General features: G+C 40.4%; 1 protein-coding gene across 1 annotated transcript in view; it reads right to left on the bottom strand.

Annotated features, from left to right (window-relative positions):
- PLPPR5 (phospholipid phosphatase related 5) overlaps positions 1 to 16,676 on the bottom strand; it is a 53,814-nt gene that overhangs the window by 12,270 nt on the left and 24,868 nt on the right. The window contains exons 2-3 of the mRNA XM_073356958.1: positions 15,500 to 15,632; positions 12,208 to 12,458 (exon numbers count right to left, since the gene is read on the bottom strand). Of these exons, the coding sequence (XP_073213059.1) occupies positions 12,208 to 12,458; positions 15,500 to 15,632 (384 nt within the window). The remainder of the gene's footprint in view (positions 1 to 12,207; positions 12,459 to 15,499; positions 15,633 to 16,676) is intronic.

The following is a 16,676-nucleotide window of genomic DNA, read 5'->3' as shown; positions in this document are numbered from 1 at the left end:
TTTTGTATAGAAAAAAAAGTAGGGCTCATTATGCAGTACATACCAGTTTCATTCTCTTTGTACCCAGAGATTAGATGGGTGCATTCTTTACATAGGATTCCGCATTACAGACATTAAAAATAAGAGTGGCACATGATATGGCTATTAAAAATCGTACATAGCTGTCAAATGTACATTTTCCTTATTGGTTTCCCTATGTAGTTTACATTCTCATTGCTTTACATTCTCTCTCTCTCTTTTTATTTTATTTTATTTTGATAACTCTTAAAATACAGTTAAATGGAAATGTACCAATCTCCAGTTATTTTAAAAACAAAAACTGGTCTTGCAGTGTTATAGCAAAATCTTCAGATTTCATATTGTGAAATAGGGTGGCAGCATTTTAACAATATGCAAGTCCCCTCCCATACCGTGCCGCATATTAAATATACAATATATAGCAAAACCTCAGGGATTATGATTCAAGGCCCAGTACAAGTGCAAAATCCTACCCACAAGACACCTGATGTTCAGAGTTTAGCCTTGCCCAGCAAAGAAATCCCCTTCCAGCTACTGGCATGAACTAGCTCTAAACTCTGTGCATAGCAATAGTGAGGAGGAAGAGAGGGTCTCCTGAGAGTCTGGCCTGGGTGTTAAGAAGACTGGGAATGAGGCTCTGGCTGCAGGGTTGTTAAAGTTAAAGCTGAGCAGGTGAGAGCTCAGGGATTTTGCAGGTCACTCACATCTCCAGAGCTCCAATGCTATATGAGGAGGACCCGGCTTTCCCACCCCAAGAGACAGCCCTAGCTCTACTTTAGTGAAGCTTCAAAAGCATGCAAAAGAGAACCATTCTCTTGTGCATCTTAGGAGTCAGCGTAGCCAAGTCATGTGATTTTATTGCAAGTCTTGTGATACATGGTGTTCATGGGGTCCTAGGATTATGCTAGACTCTCAACCTCCATTAAAAATAATGGCAAGTATTTAGCTCTCATGACTGTGGAAACAATCTTGAAAACATGACTCTTTAAAGGCTGAAAACCCAGAAGGCAAATAAAAAAAAAAGAACCCCAAATGTATCATTTTTAAATCTCATGATTTTATGCCAGTCTCATGCTTTTTCTTGGGCAGCTGACTCATGATTTTTGAACGCTTGGTGTTGCCAGTACTGGAGACAATGCTTGTCCTGCAAAGCTCCTGACCTCTCAAGGCAATTGCCTGTCCCTCACACACCTGCATGTGAGCAGCTTTAAAGAGGGAGACTTGTCCATTTGCCTGTTGCATAATCTGACGGTACATGGGGATTTACCAATATCGAGAATTATACCACCACCACGACTACATTTTGAAAAAAGAAAGTGTGGCAATTTCTGAAATCCTGGCTGGACAGTATACCTGCACTCCTCAGATGTTCACTGAAGGCAATTAGTGACAATAAATCTCATTGGGTGAATAGACCTAGAAGCTGAAGCTTTTGTATTTAACAGCAACTTTGCATGGCAAATTCTCCTAAACTATTTCCACCTCCGATCACCTAATTATCTCTATATAACATTATCAGTGCAGTCACCATTGCAGTGATTTCTGAGGGTGCAGCATGTCTGCACTAGTGGTTTGCAATGATGCAGCTACATCTGTGTAGCTACACTGCTTACAATCCTGATATATACAAGGTTTCAGGCTCTAACAGACCCACAGAAGTAAATTCCAGAGCTGTAAGCTCTCCGCTGAGAAGGCCATGTTTTCAGTCCTCCCCCAGCTGTTTAATGTAGGTTCTATGACTGATTGAAAGCTTTTCATCCATGCTATTCATTGGAAAATTGGGGTTTTGACAAAACAATTTTTTTCAATAAAAGTATTTGCTTTCTGAAGAAAATGTTGATTTTTTTGTCTAAAATCTGAAAAACTCCAAACCACAAAACTTTTTCATTTTTGACAAAAAGGTTTTTTTTTCCTGTGTAGAATTAAAAATAAAATAAACATTTCTAGAGATCTAAGCCATATAAAGCTTCATGGATGAAAGCCAAAACCTTGAATTACACAAGGAAACAGGTAGGCAGAACTGGAGAACTGATGCTTTATATTTCCTATGAATGACAAATGGCTAGCCCCATTCTGTACTACCTGACGCTTCCAACTGATTTTCAGGCGTAGCCTATCACACAGCACTGCAAGAGTCTAGTCAGAAGATAAGACAAGTATTTTATGAGTCTATCATTATGGGAGCAATGGTGAGCCATGACTTCTAAGCATAGGAGATAATAGTCAGACTGTGCCAAAGGCACATCCCCACTCCCATTATCTTGAATCCCAGCCCCAAACCAAGAGCTAGAATGTGCTCACTAAAGACAGAAATCACCAGACACAAAGGACATGTGAGTTTGCCACTATAGATCCATAGAACATGATAAATGCCAAGTACTTTGCTTAGAACATGAGAGGGAGAAACATAATATAGAGAAAAAAAAACACCAAATTAGGAAACTTAAAATCATGGCAGTACACACACAACATACTTTACATGCTGCTTAAACTTGCTCATCACTGACCTGTAGCACAAACTGTATGATGTACAGCAAGAAATCATCATACATATAGTTATTGCAGGCATAGAACTGACCATGAGAATAAGCATTTTAGGCTGTATTCCCAACCCCCATTCCTCCTCCCTCTCTCCCTCACTCATTTTAGGAAACTTGTTTTTCCCTTTACTTAATCTTGTTTTATCTTCACTTCTCATATTTCTGTGTGCTACGGTACTGAAGTCAAATATCGATGAGACAATAATGATTTAAACTTCCAGCAGTCTTTTGTCAGCTATTTTTTTCAGGTACTGAATATCCAAACCCACTTCAAGTACAATGTAGTCTGGGTTACCCAGTGACCCTCTATTTTAGTTCCCCAGACTAACTGGGCATTTTAGTATTTTACAGTCACTGTGAGGCACACCATGTAACACAGGACTCCATTCACCCTGGGATCAGGGAAAATATAGCAATATCTTAAGTGCACAGCAGGACCACAAGAATTCAAACATAGTTTAGATAGTTTTGACAAGAGAGCTGGCAGCAGGTTACCCTGGTTCAACTCTGCACCATGGGGTATTAAGTCAAAATTACTACTTCTAAGCAAATATCAACTAAATAAAAGACTTTTCCAAAGGCAAGTGAAGGTGATGCAGATCAATTGTCGATGCTCTATTCTCATCGCTCCAGAAAACAATCTTAACTTTAACTCAAGTGTCAAGAACATTACAATCTAAGGGGCCAATTCTGTTGTGGGCCAAGGCCCCTTAAATCCTTTCTGGATTCAACACTTTGCAGGAGGTGTTCAGCAGCACTTTGCACTCCTGAACTCCTTAGTTAGGCAAAACACTCACTTGAACAAAACGAGAGTGTTGCCTGAGTCAGAAAGTGCTGCAGGATCAGGCCCTATAGGCATCCTTGTCCTCCTTGGATAACTAATGATAAGTTCCACCTTCCGGGTCCACTGATAATTACAGTCAAAATGGTAATGCCCCTGGCATTCTTCAAAATGGTAACCTGAGAATTTTGCCAATACGGTCACCATTTTTACCTTATCTTTATATCACAGGCACAACTGATTTTACAGAGGATGAATCGGGGGAATAGGAACCTGTCTTTAGACACTCCCTTCTGCCATTGGGCATTTCAAATTTGCAATGTTCTCTGTAGACATTACAAACTAGGAATCACAGCCATCCGTTTCTAACATTGATTTCCTACAATTTTGGAGGAATATAGTCTGATATTTAACTTAGTCAAAAATTAGCTTTGCAATATATTTATATATAATTAAATATGTTTTCTATTCCTTGTCCTGAAGCAAAGTAGCATTAAACAGAGTAAACAAATCGTTTACACGATAAACATGCTGCGTTATTTTGCTATGGTGAATAAAAATGTTAATTTTCATAAATATTAAATTCATCTCAACAAAGGGAAAACAGCTCAGTGAATTAAACCCATGCTCTCATTAGTGAGGCTGAATGATGTCGGATGAATAAAGCTACTTACTGAAAATGTTTTTCAGTTTATTTCAAGGACCAAAAGTGTGGGAAAATTAAAAACAACAAAACCAAACTTTGTAAAGTAATCAGCTTAGCAAAAGGGCCAATAAACAAATTAGTTTATACTTGTAATATCAAGGATAAGTGTCCTGAGATGACCCACGAAAGAACTATCACAGACCGCACTCTTCTCTCTCTCTTTCTGTATCAGTTCCTTGTTAAATCCTGATCAGCAGTACTGCTATTGCTAATCTTGCTTTTTCCTGAACATGGGTCTAGCTGTGTCAGGATAAGACGTTACTTTGCACACGGGGACATGGAGTCTGTAAGAAAGTGACTAGTCATGTGGTGATTTTGTAGACAACCGTTTACTAGACATTCAGTAAAACACTCATGTTGCTTTCGGTCCTCAAGGTATTGGAATTCAGGTTGCCAAAGCCGCTTCATAAACTGAAAGAACTATCTAGAGCCAAGTGTTTCCAAAAATAAATATTTGCTAGTTCATTTTCTTTTGAGTACATTGAAACAAAATGCTGGCATCATAAGCTGTATGGGAGATTGTACTTTTGATACCTATATTCTCAAAACCTGCTAATAGTGTACTATATTGGTAACCTCTCTCCAGAAAAAAAAAAAAACTCCACTTACTTTCAATGAACCAGATTTTTAAAGGTATGTAGGCACCGAAAGATATGGGCCTTAGGTATCTAGGAACTTCTGAAAATCCCAATCCCAAAAATGAAAATGTAGGCGCCTTGTTTTTAATCAAGATTCTACCAAGAAAGCTATTTTGCCTTGCATGCTTATATTTTCCAATGGTTATGTCAAAACCTATCAAGTGTTTTGTGACAACCTAAGTATAGCATATTCGTTACTTTTCCCTTGGTCTCATGGGACTGTAATGGTTTTGAGACACACTGGCAAGTTATAGAATGAAGACCTGCCTCTTATAAATCCATAATGCCTTTCTGTAGTCTAATTGTGATTAATATGCATATTTCTTTTAAGAAGAACTTTGTATAATATTCTTTTCCCCCCAAACATAATATATTACACATTTGTTATTTTCAAAAATTAAGAATTGGTTGTAACCATCAGTACTGGTTGGTTATTGAAAATTGGTTGTAACCAGCAATTCATGCTACTGCCACTAGAGGTCAGAATGATCATCATCATTATACCCAATAAAAAGAAAATTGTTAAATGTAATCCTCTGTTAGGGCTGTGTCTTTAAAGATCTAACCAGGAGAAGAATGACCATATATATTGTACATGTTAAGATTTTAACAGGAAAGTTTCCAGCCAACCCTGCCCAATATGTAACAAAATGCTGGTTTTATATATCCTGTACACACACATTATGGGGTAAATGAAACAATCCAGAAACATACAAATGAAGAATAAAAGATAAACCATGTGTCAAACACAGGACAGATGACCTGCAGGGTTACAGTAAGAGCTCTCTCTACGCTTTTTCTTTCAATGACACTACATCCTATTCTCCTTTACCCTCCACACACACACACACACACACTGGATCAAGGTATCCCATGGTTTGGAGTTTCCTCACAGTTGAGATGGTCCTAGACTGTAAGTCAAGCCCTGTGAGGGTGCACAGCCTAAGGGAGAGAAGTACTCTTACATTCTCTTACATTCCTGAGCGACTTCCCCAGATCCTACAGCCAGGTGTGCCGCGGGAAGGATGCGCTGTCTGCCAGCTTATTCCCTCCCACTCCCTCCAGTGCTGAAGCAGATGGTGCCAAGCAACGGTGTGCAGGGAAGGATAGTCATTGGTATGGACCAGTGGGAAATTACTGTCCCCATGAAGCAAGGGTGAAAAGGAAGGGAATCAATGTGCTGTCACTTACTCTGGGCAGTAATTTCTGCACAGTCTAAAAAAAAAAAAAGCACAGTCTAGCCCATGACTGTTTAACATACTGTGTAGAAACAGGCAACTCCTGGACTGTACAGATAAAAGAGATCATATCTGCACCATCTGTGGGACATGCAACCACCATATAGGTTGAATTTGCAAGGAGTAGGATACTCAGATGAAAGAAAACAATAAAAAGGAATGCAAAAGTTTTGTAGGTAAGTAAATGGACTAATGAGCACCATACTGCAGGTTCAGAGAACCCTATTCCTGTTCTGATATTCTTTTGGAAGCTGTCTCCAACTTCTTGGTCTACACAATAATCACTGGGCCAAATTCAGTCCTGGAGTAACTCCATGGCCATGTCCTTAGGGCAAATAGAAAAGACGTCTGTTTTCCAATATTCTGAGTCTTGCCGCAAACAAAAGAGTTGCAAGACCTACAGAAAATTCCTCAGGTCTTCTGTTATGATACTCAAACCTGCACTTCTTCCATAGCATTGAAAATATAAGGTGTTATTAGAAATCTTATTTGTCCACTTTAGAGATGCTCAGAGTGTAAGTTCTGGGAACTTTTCTGAGGAAGGCATTAAGTAAAATAATGTAAAATTTCCTAGAACTTGTGCTAATCAATTATTCAGAACCACAGGATTTAGGGTTCAGGATTTTCTGACACACATAGCACTCAAATTACTAATTCTCAGTTTAGTCTCCAGTGTTTTAATTACTGAGTCATGAGATTTATAAAATGTGCTTTTCAGACTTCTAAGACTACAAGCAATACTGAAATACATTAGTGAAATAAACAAACATTAACATGGACTCTAACATCACAGTTCCAAAGAACCACCTCAGCTTCCTCCAGTCCTCCCTTCAGGCAAAAACTTGTGCAGGTAGGTGTGCCTTCCAATATGCCTTGAACACCCACAAAGTCAGGCTCTTGTGTCAAAGGGGAGAGCGAGTCCCAGAGTTGTGGGCCCTTCAGAGAAAATGCTCTGCTACAAGCCTTCAGGCAAGTAAATCTGCGGGCTGGTGTACCTCATCTGATCTCAACAGGTGGGGAATAATACAAGGAGAGAGGTGGCCTGTTATGTAGCCAGGACCACAGCCTTTATAGATCTGAACTAACATCTTGAAGTCCACGCAAAATCAACTGAAAGCTAATTCAGACAATGGAGCACAGGTGTCACGTGTTCAGTGTGAGACACACCAGTAATAAGTTGGCAGCCACATTGGACATTAGAAGAAGAATCCAAGTGGTCTTCAGGTGTAGTCCCAACCCCAGATAAACTACCATTGAAGTCATTCAGCCTGAAGGTGATAGAGGCATCTAATATCTGAGGCAAGATCAGTATCAGAGAGGAAAGGTTTTAATCTTCATGCCCATTGTTGGAAACAAATCCCATTTGTGGATACTGCTGCAACTTGATTTCCAAGAGCAGCCAAAGATTCAAAAGGACTCTTGTGTTGTACACCTTACTAACAAAAGATGGACAGCCCTATCTCTCTCTCTCTCAGTCCTGTGAATACTAATGCCACCATCGTATCTAGATGTTTCCCATAGCTATCACCATTCTTCCATCTTGTCTGGATTGAGCTTCAGACAGCTACCTATTATCCAGACCCCATTAATCAGACAGGGAAAGCTGAGAGACTGCACCATCTGGATCTGATAAGAGATGCACTGAGGTGACTGTTACCATCATATTGATGGCAATGGAACCCAAACTCCCTCACTGTCTCCTCCCACAGCCTTATACATGCATTAAACAGGAAGGATGATGACACTCTCTCAGGACAGAACATCAAGTGCCCAACATTAGGATTTCAGAGAAAAAATGGAGCCACTTTACACCAAATTCAATCCCTGCCTAGAGCACAGCCATGTCAACACTTCACAATCAATGATATCAAATGTAAGCAATGGATCAAAAAGTTTTTCCAGCGTCAAGAAGTCAAATAAAATGTCCTGAGATGATTCCTTACCATATCCAGTCTAGATCCAATTAGAAAGGGATCTAGGAGATCTTAACACGCTAGATATTACTGTAATCTTAAAAACTGAATTTGCCTAATGGCCTTCACCAATGCAATAAAAAAAATACAGAACAAAAACCGAACATGGACTGAATATTTTTCAGATGTGTAAGTCCAAAACATTTTAATCTCCCAAATGGAACTAAAATCTCTCCCAAGTTGCAACTTGCAAAGATCAGCCCCTACATTTTCAAAGCAGAGCGACAGTTGTTAGCCACATGACTCTTTAAAGTCTAGGAGAGATCCCAATACACTGTTTTGAAATTTTACCCAAAAGACTCATGACTTCTCATTCATGTGTTCGGTTATGCATATATTTATGTTTTTTCATAACTGATGCATTTTAATATGCCCCCAACTTAATGAGACCAGACAAAATTTCAGCTTATTCTACTAGGTTTTGCTATTTGTTTGCATGTCAAAATTCTGGTGATATTATTTTGTTCTGTTTAACAGACTGGCAGTCGTTACCTGACACATCCCACAGTGTTAGCAGGGTTGATCCTGTTGGGAAAGGGTTCTGATGATTTACAGAGGAACCTCAGAGTTACGAACACCTCAGAAACAAAATGTTATGGTTGTTCTTTCAAAGATACAGCTGGATACTAACTTACTGCAGCTTTGGAACTTCACTATGCAGAAGAAAAATGCTGCTCTCTTTTTTTTAGTAGTTTATGTTTAATACAGTTCAGTGCTGTATTAGCTTTTGAGAGGGGGTGGGCGGGCGGGGCATGTCTCTGCTGCTGCCTGATTGTGTACTTCCGGTTCCAAATGAGCTGTGTGGTTGATCAGTCAGTTCATAACTCTGGTGTTCTTAACTCTGAGGTTCTACTGTACTGAGGCAGGTGACTCATTACCACAACTGGATATTAGGGATGGGGAGTGACTCTCTGGAAAAAGAAGGATCTAGTCTCTGGGCTGAGCAATCTTTAAAGAGGAGCCCCAGGAGTAGCCAAGCCTGGATGGAAGGTTTGGATTGGATTTTGTGTTGTTTCATTTTGAGTTTTGTTTTGGGTTTTGTTGTGGGGGGAAAACTCTAGGAAAAAGGGTAAGTTTTGAATCACTGCAATCATCTATGTTTGGAGAAGGCAGGGAAGCCATCAGGCCACATTGCTATAGTCCAACATTTCAGTTGCTAAGGCCATCTGGAGAAGTCCCTAGTAAAGGAAAGTTCAAATATTAGAAATAAAATTGTTTGAGAAGGCTGCGCTTTCAGCAGGAGGGAATTCAGAGTTGCCATAGCAGCCGCCCACGTGCAAAAACAAAACAAAAAACAAAAAAACACACCGCAAAGGAGTTAGCCAAAAAAAGAAGCTATTGTTAACAAGCCACTCTTCTCAGATATTAGGTGACAGGGGCCATAGATGTTTGTCAATAGACCAAGATAGAAGACAGCACAAGTAGGGTTCCTGAGTTTAGGTTTAAACACATACACACTGATTCGTAAAAATCACACCGAACCTGCTTTGTTTACTCCACCTGCTCTTAGGGTGAAATCACTGAAATAGTTCCTTGCCTGTTTATATCCTAAAGTGTATTTAGTGCATAGCTGGCTGGAATGCAAAGGGAGCGAAACTGGGATGCTGCAACAATTCCCAAACAATACTTCTGGTAACAAACAGAAAGCAGAGGGAAGAGTTCAGCTCAGTACTCCAGTAATGCTAACGGCTCATGTCAGCCTGGCCATTACGTACATACCTGATGCACATAGCTGATTCTGTGCATCCTCTGACTACCCCTGCTAGCAAGGCTCTCATGGAGCCCCAGACACAAATTAACACTTCCTCCCTGATGAGTAACTCTATGGGAGGTCAGCTGACAAGAAGTGGGTACATATAAATATCAGGAACAGCCATCCCAAATCCCAGGACATTGCACTTCTTACCTTTACATGTACTAAACTGGACTTTCTAGCTTTAACAATGCGCACCACAAAGCTTTTATAAAATGAATGATGAAAGCAGGAAATATGAATTAAAAATGTAAAAGGACAAGTTTCTCCCTATGTTGTACCTTGTACTTATATTTGTGTCATGACTTAGGGGGTGAATTGCATCATGATCATTCAATGGATACATATGATCCACCACAAGATAATTCAGAGTTCAATTCATGTCACTGTTTTATAGCACTGTTGTATAATTAACAATACTGATATATATACAATGCAAAGACATATGTAGTCATGATACCCATGGGCTCCATTCATTTCTGAAACCAGAGAGAAAAGTGGAAAACATGAAATAAACCCCATTTATTTGGTTCTCTGACCTTGTCACCTGCATACTTGCACACTAACTGCACCAGAAATACTTCAAGCACTCCAACCTTGTTAATCAGTTTTCCCGCACAGCCACCAGTATCTTCTTAATAAACCCTACAATAAAAATGTTTTCTTCTTTCTCAGATCAAATAAGAGTAGGAATTGAAAATGACACAGGTCTGAGGACCAGGACTTGTATTACTCAGGTCTGGACCACTGGGAGTTTGCAAACTGTCAGGGCTACAACAAAATGATCTATACAATTAGAAAGTTGGAAACATTAGTGATATGTGAAATAAAGCATTTATACTTTGCTCTGATGATTCACTAGATATTGGACCTTAAAATCCTGACAATATTTTTTTAAGAAAACTTAGTCTATAATTGTTTGGCTTTTAAAAAATATATTAGTACTATTTCTTTTTCTTTTGCTCTGCAGTGGCTGTAGCAGCTGGTTTTCTTTAGTTACCGTGACTCATGGTTACAGTTTTACAGATGGATAAGACAAATATAGAAGTAAGTTTAAATGAGTGAAATGATGCCTCAGGTATGTCCCCAAAGCAAGAGAGATTGCTGAACATGAGTGTTGCTCTTTCCAATAGTTGAGATGGATGTTTTACTGTTTGCATCCCTAATTATTTGCAGATAACACTCTCGTTGTAAGGTTGATCAATGCTCCTAGAGTACTCAAGGAATTTTTTGTAAATGCTACATTTAGTGCTGGAAACACTAATTTATTGGCCCTAACACAGTTTCTAGAAGCGCAAGAAGGTAGTCTAGGAACGATGTCTTAACGTGCACTGGGGGTCAGTGGACATAAAGGGATGCCTGCCTGTAGGAATTCAGTTGACAAATATAAATTGTCAGCTCACTAAAGGTTTCTAAATATAAATAAGTTTAAAAAATAAACATATCCAAAGACTACCCCATTTGAAGGCAATAGTTTATCTAACAATGAAATTATCTATTCAGCCCTGTGAGGACCACAGACCTATACATTGCCTTGGTGCTCAGATGTTATGAGCTTAGATTAGACCAAGAGGCTCTAAATTGAGGCCCTGTAGGTGACTATATTCAGAAGAAAAATGTGGAGTTGGCTATGAATTGAAAATGTGCTCTGTGAGCTACACCCTATGCTTTTTAAACTGTAATGTTTGAATCAGCTCCATTGCTACTTTCTCCTCCACTACCTCCCACCACTTCTTCTACGGCCTCTGCAGCAGCTCTGGTGTGATCCAGGTCTACCCAGAGCAGCTCCTGTCCCTGCCCTGCAACAGATGCTCAGCAGTTCCCCTGCTGGCCACCAGCTGTGTCACAGGAGAGGGAGGAAACAGTAGTTCTGGCTATTTCATTCCCTGCTTCCCTGGCCAAGAGAGCAGGGTAAGGGCTCACCTGGCTTCTCCTGAACCCCAGCAGGGGATTTACAGATGCCTTCCCTTTGGCACAAAAAGAGCAGAACAGGACAGGAAATCTGCTCCAAAATATTGACTATGGCAGCTTTGTCTTTCTGAAAGATGTCTGGTCCTCAGGCTGGACACCACTAGATTAGATGCACACACAAAACTCCATAGTAACTCCACTGAATTCAATGGCGTTACTCATGATTTACACTAACGTGAGTGCAGAATTTCACCCAGAGAGGTTCTCTCTTTGATCACTGTTCTATTCCATTACTTAAGGATGAACAGAACTGCCTTTTAAAAACAAACAAACCTGAAACATATTTTCCTTTTCATAAAACCAATTCCTCCTCAAAATTTTCCTTATTAATCTCCCTACTTCTAGAGCCTATGAGAGTTGTATCCATGTAACTGACAGCAGAATTTGGCCTAAAGATTCAAATTTTCTAAGGAGCCTCATTACTTTCACACAATATTTCACATCTAAGTTTTAGTGGATGGAAAATCTCAGATATGTGACCTATTATTGATAATGATCTTAAATTCAAAAAGTAATAAAAATATCTCTGATTGCTAATATACAGTCTATGCTCAAAATACAATGAAATTACATGGTATGATGTACTTACAGTCAGATACGTAGCTGTATATACACTGAGAGCTGCTTCTTTGGATGGAAATGTTTTTCTGGCTCTCATAATAAGGTCTGGGTTTCCAGTGCAGGCATGTGCACCACTGATGAACTGTGTGAACTGTTGACATCCAAGTGCTGTATAGTTGGGTTTACAAAGTGCAAGAAAATGTGGTGCAAGATTCCCTGTTACTACTTGTCCAGCATTTACGAAGATATCTGTAGCAAACAGTCCAAATGCATAGATTCCTAAAGAGGAAAACAAAGTTAATTTCCTACTCCAGTACGTTATATTGTATCTCTATTATTTATTATTATATTAATAATACATAAGAACGGCCATATTGGGTCAGACCACTGGTCCACCTAGACCAGTATCCTGTCAGATGTTTCAAAGGGAATGAACAGAACAGGGTAATTATCAAGTGATTCATCCCATCATCCAGACCCAGCATCTGGAAGTCATAGATTTAGGGACACTCAGAGCATGGGGTTGCATCCCTGACCATCACATGTGTTATGTGAAGAGGAAAATAACACTTCCTTATTCACTTTTGCCACACCATTCATGATTTTATAGACCTCTAGCATATTCCACCCCCCCCACACACACACACAGTCACCTCTTTTCCAAGCTGAACGTTTCCAGTCTTTTTTAATCTCTCCTCACATGGAAGCTGTTCCATACCTTTAATAGGCCCTACCATTCAAGACAGCTCAAAGCACCTCACACATACTAAGGGTCAGAGGGTGGCATTAAGCTCCAGGCTTGTGCTGGAGATGGTCCATACCCACACAGCCTCGCAGGGGCACTGGAAGGCACCCGAAACTCCCAGCACCTTGGAGAAGTTCCAAGCACCTTGGTGCAGTATGCTCTTTCCTTTTGAAGGCTGCCTGCTTCACTAGCTCTTACGGTTGAGAAGAGGATCCTAGCTCTACCTCCTTCTAACCTTTTGGGCTAACTAGTGGTACTGGCACCTAGAGCATGGGGACTGCAACTTGCCTGGCCCATAGGCAGCAGTGCAAGGGACAGTGGGCAGGCTCTTTCAGCTTTCCATCCAACACACCAGCTCAAGAACCAGGAAAGTCTGACATACTAGGCACCACACATTTTCCGACAAGCATCTCTTTTCCCCCTCAACTGTATAAACAGGCTGAAGTGATGAATTGTTTAATATAGCTGTACACAAGCCATCTTCAACTGTCTACCGCTGGGTACCTTTCTGTACATGGCATGTTTATCAAAACATCAGCATAGCATGGTAAAGATCTATATAGGAGATATTTATGCCAAAGGATTTATTATGAAACACATATCAGTGAAGTATTAGCCTTTTGTGTGCATTGTTTTATTAGTGTGAAAATATATGTATCTGATTATTCAAAGGAAAGGCAGATTTGCTACTATTTGATGTGCATGTCATGTTTCTTACCATTCCTGCTGGGACCAGTAGCTAGCCCTGGAGGGAAGGACAATCCAGTGATTAGAACACTAGCCTAAGACTTGGCAGAATCTGGCCCAGACAGAGATTTCCTAGGCAAGTCATCTAAGCCTCTCTGTGTCCCAGTTCCCCATGCACAAATGGGGACAATATTACTTCCTTATCTGGCAGAGTGTTGTGACAATAAATATATTAACAAGTGTGAGCCACCTGGATACTACGGAGGAGAGGGCGGCAGAAGTACCTATGCTGCTAATGACCACTTTTCTTTTAGGTTTCAGAGTAGCACTCTTCTTTTAGACATCTCAGAAAAGCTTAGAAGAACCAGAATTATTTTTGAGGTGGCTTCGTACCTCTTAACTTCAGAGACAGTAAGTGGCGATGGTTACTGTTCCATACCAATGATCATTCATTTTGGATGGCTAGAAATCATTAAAAGGTGGATTGTGCCTCTGTGGGTTTGCATGGAAGGACTCCCTCAGTCCCCCAGGGGCACGCTGCCCCCCGATAGGTGGGAAGGTGACGAGAATGCATGGCTTTGGCCCCACCCCCTCACTGGCCTTAAAGAACAGTAAAATTTACTCCTTCCTACTCTCCCTGATTGCTCTTTGCTTCTGTGCACTCGAGGGCTCCTTGAATGAGCAGGAGTGCAGGCACAGATTATACCTGTCCCTACATAAAGAAACCAAGTAGGGGTAGCTTCCTTTGCACCATCCCTTCCCATCCCCATAGATCCATGCAAAGCCCCGGCACAGTCTGGTCCTTAATGATTTCTACAAGCCCAATATTATTGCGAGTACAAACCCGCTAACCAGCTGGAATGACCGGCTCTGATGTAAGATAGCGATGCCGCAGAAACTTTCAGGCTGTAAAGAATGGCACAGCTGTGCCCTCCCTTTACACATTAGGGCAATAAGGGAGGGATTATGCAACCCTGAGGCTTCACCTCCTGCTCAGGGCTGAGTCTTACAGACCCAACTGAGCCCTGCTATGGCATCTCCATATTTATTCAAAGGTTCCAAAAAGTGACATTTGGAAACTATTTTATGGATATTTTAAGTGGTATTTTTTCCCCAATGAAAGATTACACTGCACTGAACAGCAGCAGTGAGATCCTGACCCTACTGAAGTCAATGGGAGTTTTGTTATTGACTTCAGTGAAGCCAGAGTTTCACCCTAGGGGTATAAAACTGTAATTCAGACTTTGACTCAGTGAAGTAACTAAGCATGTGCTTAGCTTTAAGCACATGATTAAGTCCCACTGACTTCAAGTTGAGCATGTGCACATGCTTTGCTGCCAGCCAAGGCGAAGGTCCTAGGAGCTGAGATACCTCTGTACTCCCTGTCTGCAGTGGGCCTGGTCAGGCAATCTTCCCTGCTGCAAGTCCGCTGACCATGTCTCTACCCCTCACTTGGCCTGCACCCAGTGCTGAATTTGTAATGAAAGAGGCCTGGGGCTCAAGCATTTAGGTTCCGGGGCTCAAGTAATTTTTTTACATTCATAACTGATGCAGCAAGCCCAGAAGTGCTGGGGCTATGAACTGTCAAGCCGAGAGGTGCCAGGGCTCAGCCCAGGCAAGCCCTGGCATAAATTAAGCACTGCCTGCACCCAATTCTTGCTATCTGTGCTGCTAATAATAACAACTGCTCACCCAAAACTCCCACTGGCTGCCCAAAAGAGCATTGCTAAATCTACAGAGGAGTGCATACATGGGGAAGAAACCCATTACATGTGTTGTTAGGATTATATGTGAAGCATTTGATGTTACATAAAATTTTTCCTCATTTGAAATCTTATGATGACTATTTGCGTTCATTAAACCATAAAAACATTAACTTAACCCATACCAAGGAATCGGATGGTTCTGCGCACCAGTGGATTTATATAACAACAGTCTCCAGTTAATATGGTTTTTTCTTGGTTTTCAAAATCCCTTGTAGCTAGCTGTAGACAAAACACTGCAGTTTCTCCAATGATTATCTAAGGAGGGAAACAAAAGGGGAAGACATGGTACATCAGAGTTCAGCAAGCATAAATACGAATGATGTAGAGATTATTGTTTGTTTGGTTTGGGGGAGGGTTACAATAGGACAATACAAAAACAGAAACCCACATAAGTGACTCAAGTCCTGCACAGTTAATCTACTTGTGAAGGAAATATGCCATATAGCTTGTTTTAATTTATTTGCATAAAAATAGAGGTTAACTTTTCATAACAGAGACTTGGCACTTATACCCAGAACCCAGTTTTCAGGGAAAAAAAATGGTTAGTCAAGAGCCATGAACTACATAATATCTGAAATATGCGTAAAAACATCAGGAGTGAAGGGCTGATGCCATGAGGTGCTGAACACTCAAATCCTATTGATTTCAATGGGCACTCAGCACCCCACAAGACTGGGCCCTAAATCATTTGATCACAGAGGAAACACTCACTCTAAAGCTTCTGTTCACATCAGGAATTGTTTGGCCACAGTAGTTATTTAAGTCTTACTGCCTATTTTGCTAAGCGAGTTTGTCAAGTTCGATATTAATTCAACAAAATGTAATTGCTGATATCTGAACACTCACTGGGTCCTGTTTCACACTTTACAGTCTGTACACGAAAGTGAATTTATATTTGAAATGCTTTTAGATCACACGCTTTTCAGCTCTGTCAGTAAAAACTGAAACATTCAGAAACACTAACAAATGCCAAGTTGAAATTTAAAATAACCTTCATAAAGTGTACATCATTTTACTGTATGGATATACACTGCTCTTGATTTGCATGTGTATATACAACTGAAGTTTTGTATACAGAGAACTGAAGTTTTATATCATGTACAGTATTGTGGGGGTAAGGATGGTCTAGTGAATGAAGCATAGGGTTGAGATACTGTAGACCAGTCTGCCAGGGCTCAGTTCACTATGTGATCTTAGGCAAACCATTTGACCTGTTTGCCCTCAGTTAACCCAGCTACATTAAGGGGATATCAATACTTATACCCATTTACACAGCACTTTGAGAACTTCGGATGAAAA

The sequence above is a fragment of the Lepidochelys kempii genome, chromosome 8, assembly GCF_965140285.1.
Source record: "Lepidochelys kempii isolate rLepKem1 chromosome 8, rLepKem1.hap1, whole genome shotgun sequence".
Lineage (NCBI taxonomy): Eukaryota > Metazoa > Chordata > Testudines > Cheloniidae > Lepidochelys > Lepidochelys kempii.
This window is presented reverse-complemented; position numbering and strand designations above follow the sequence as displayed.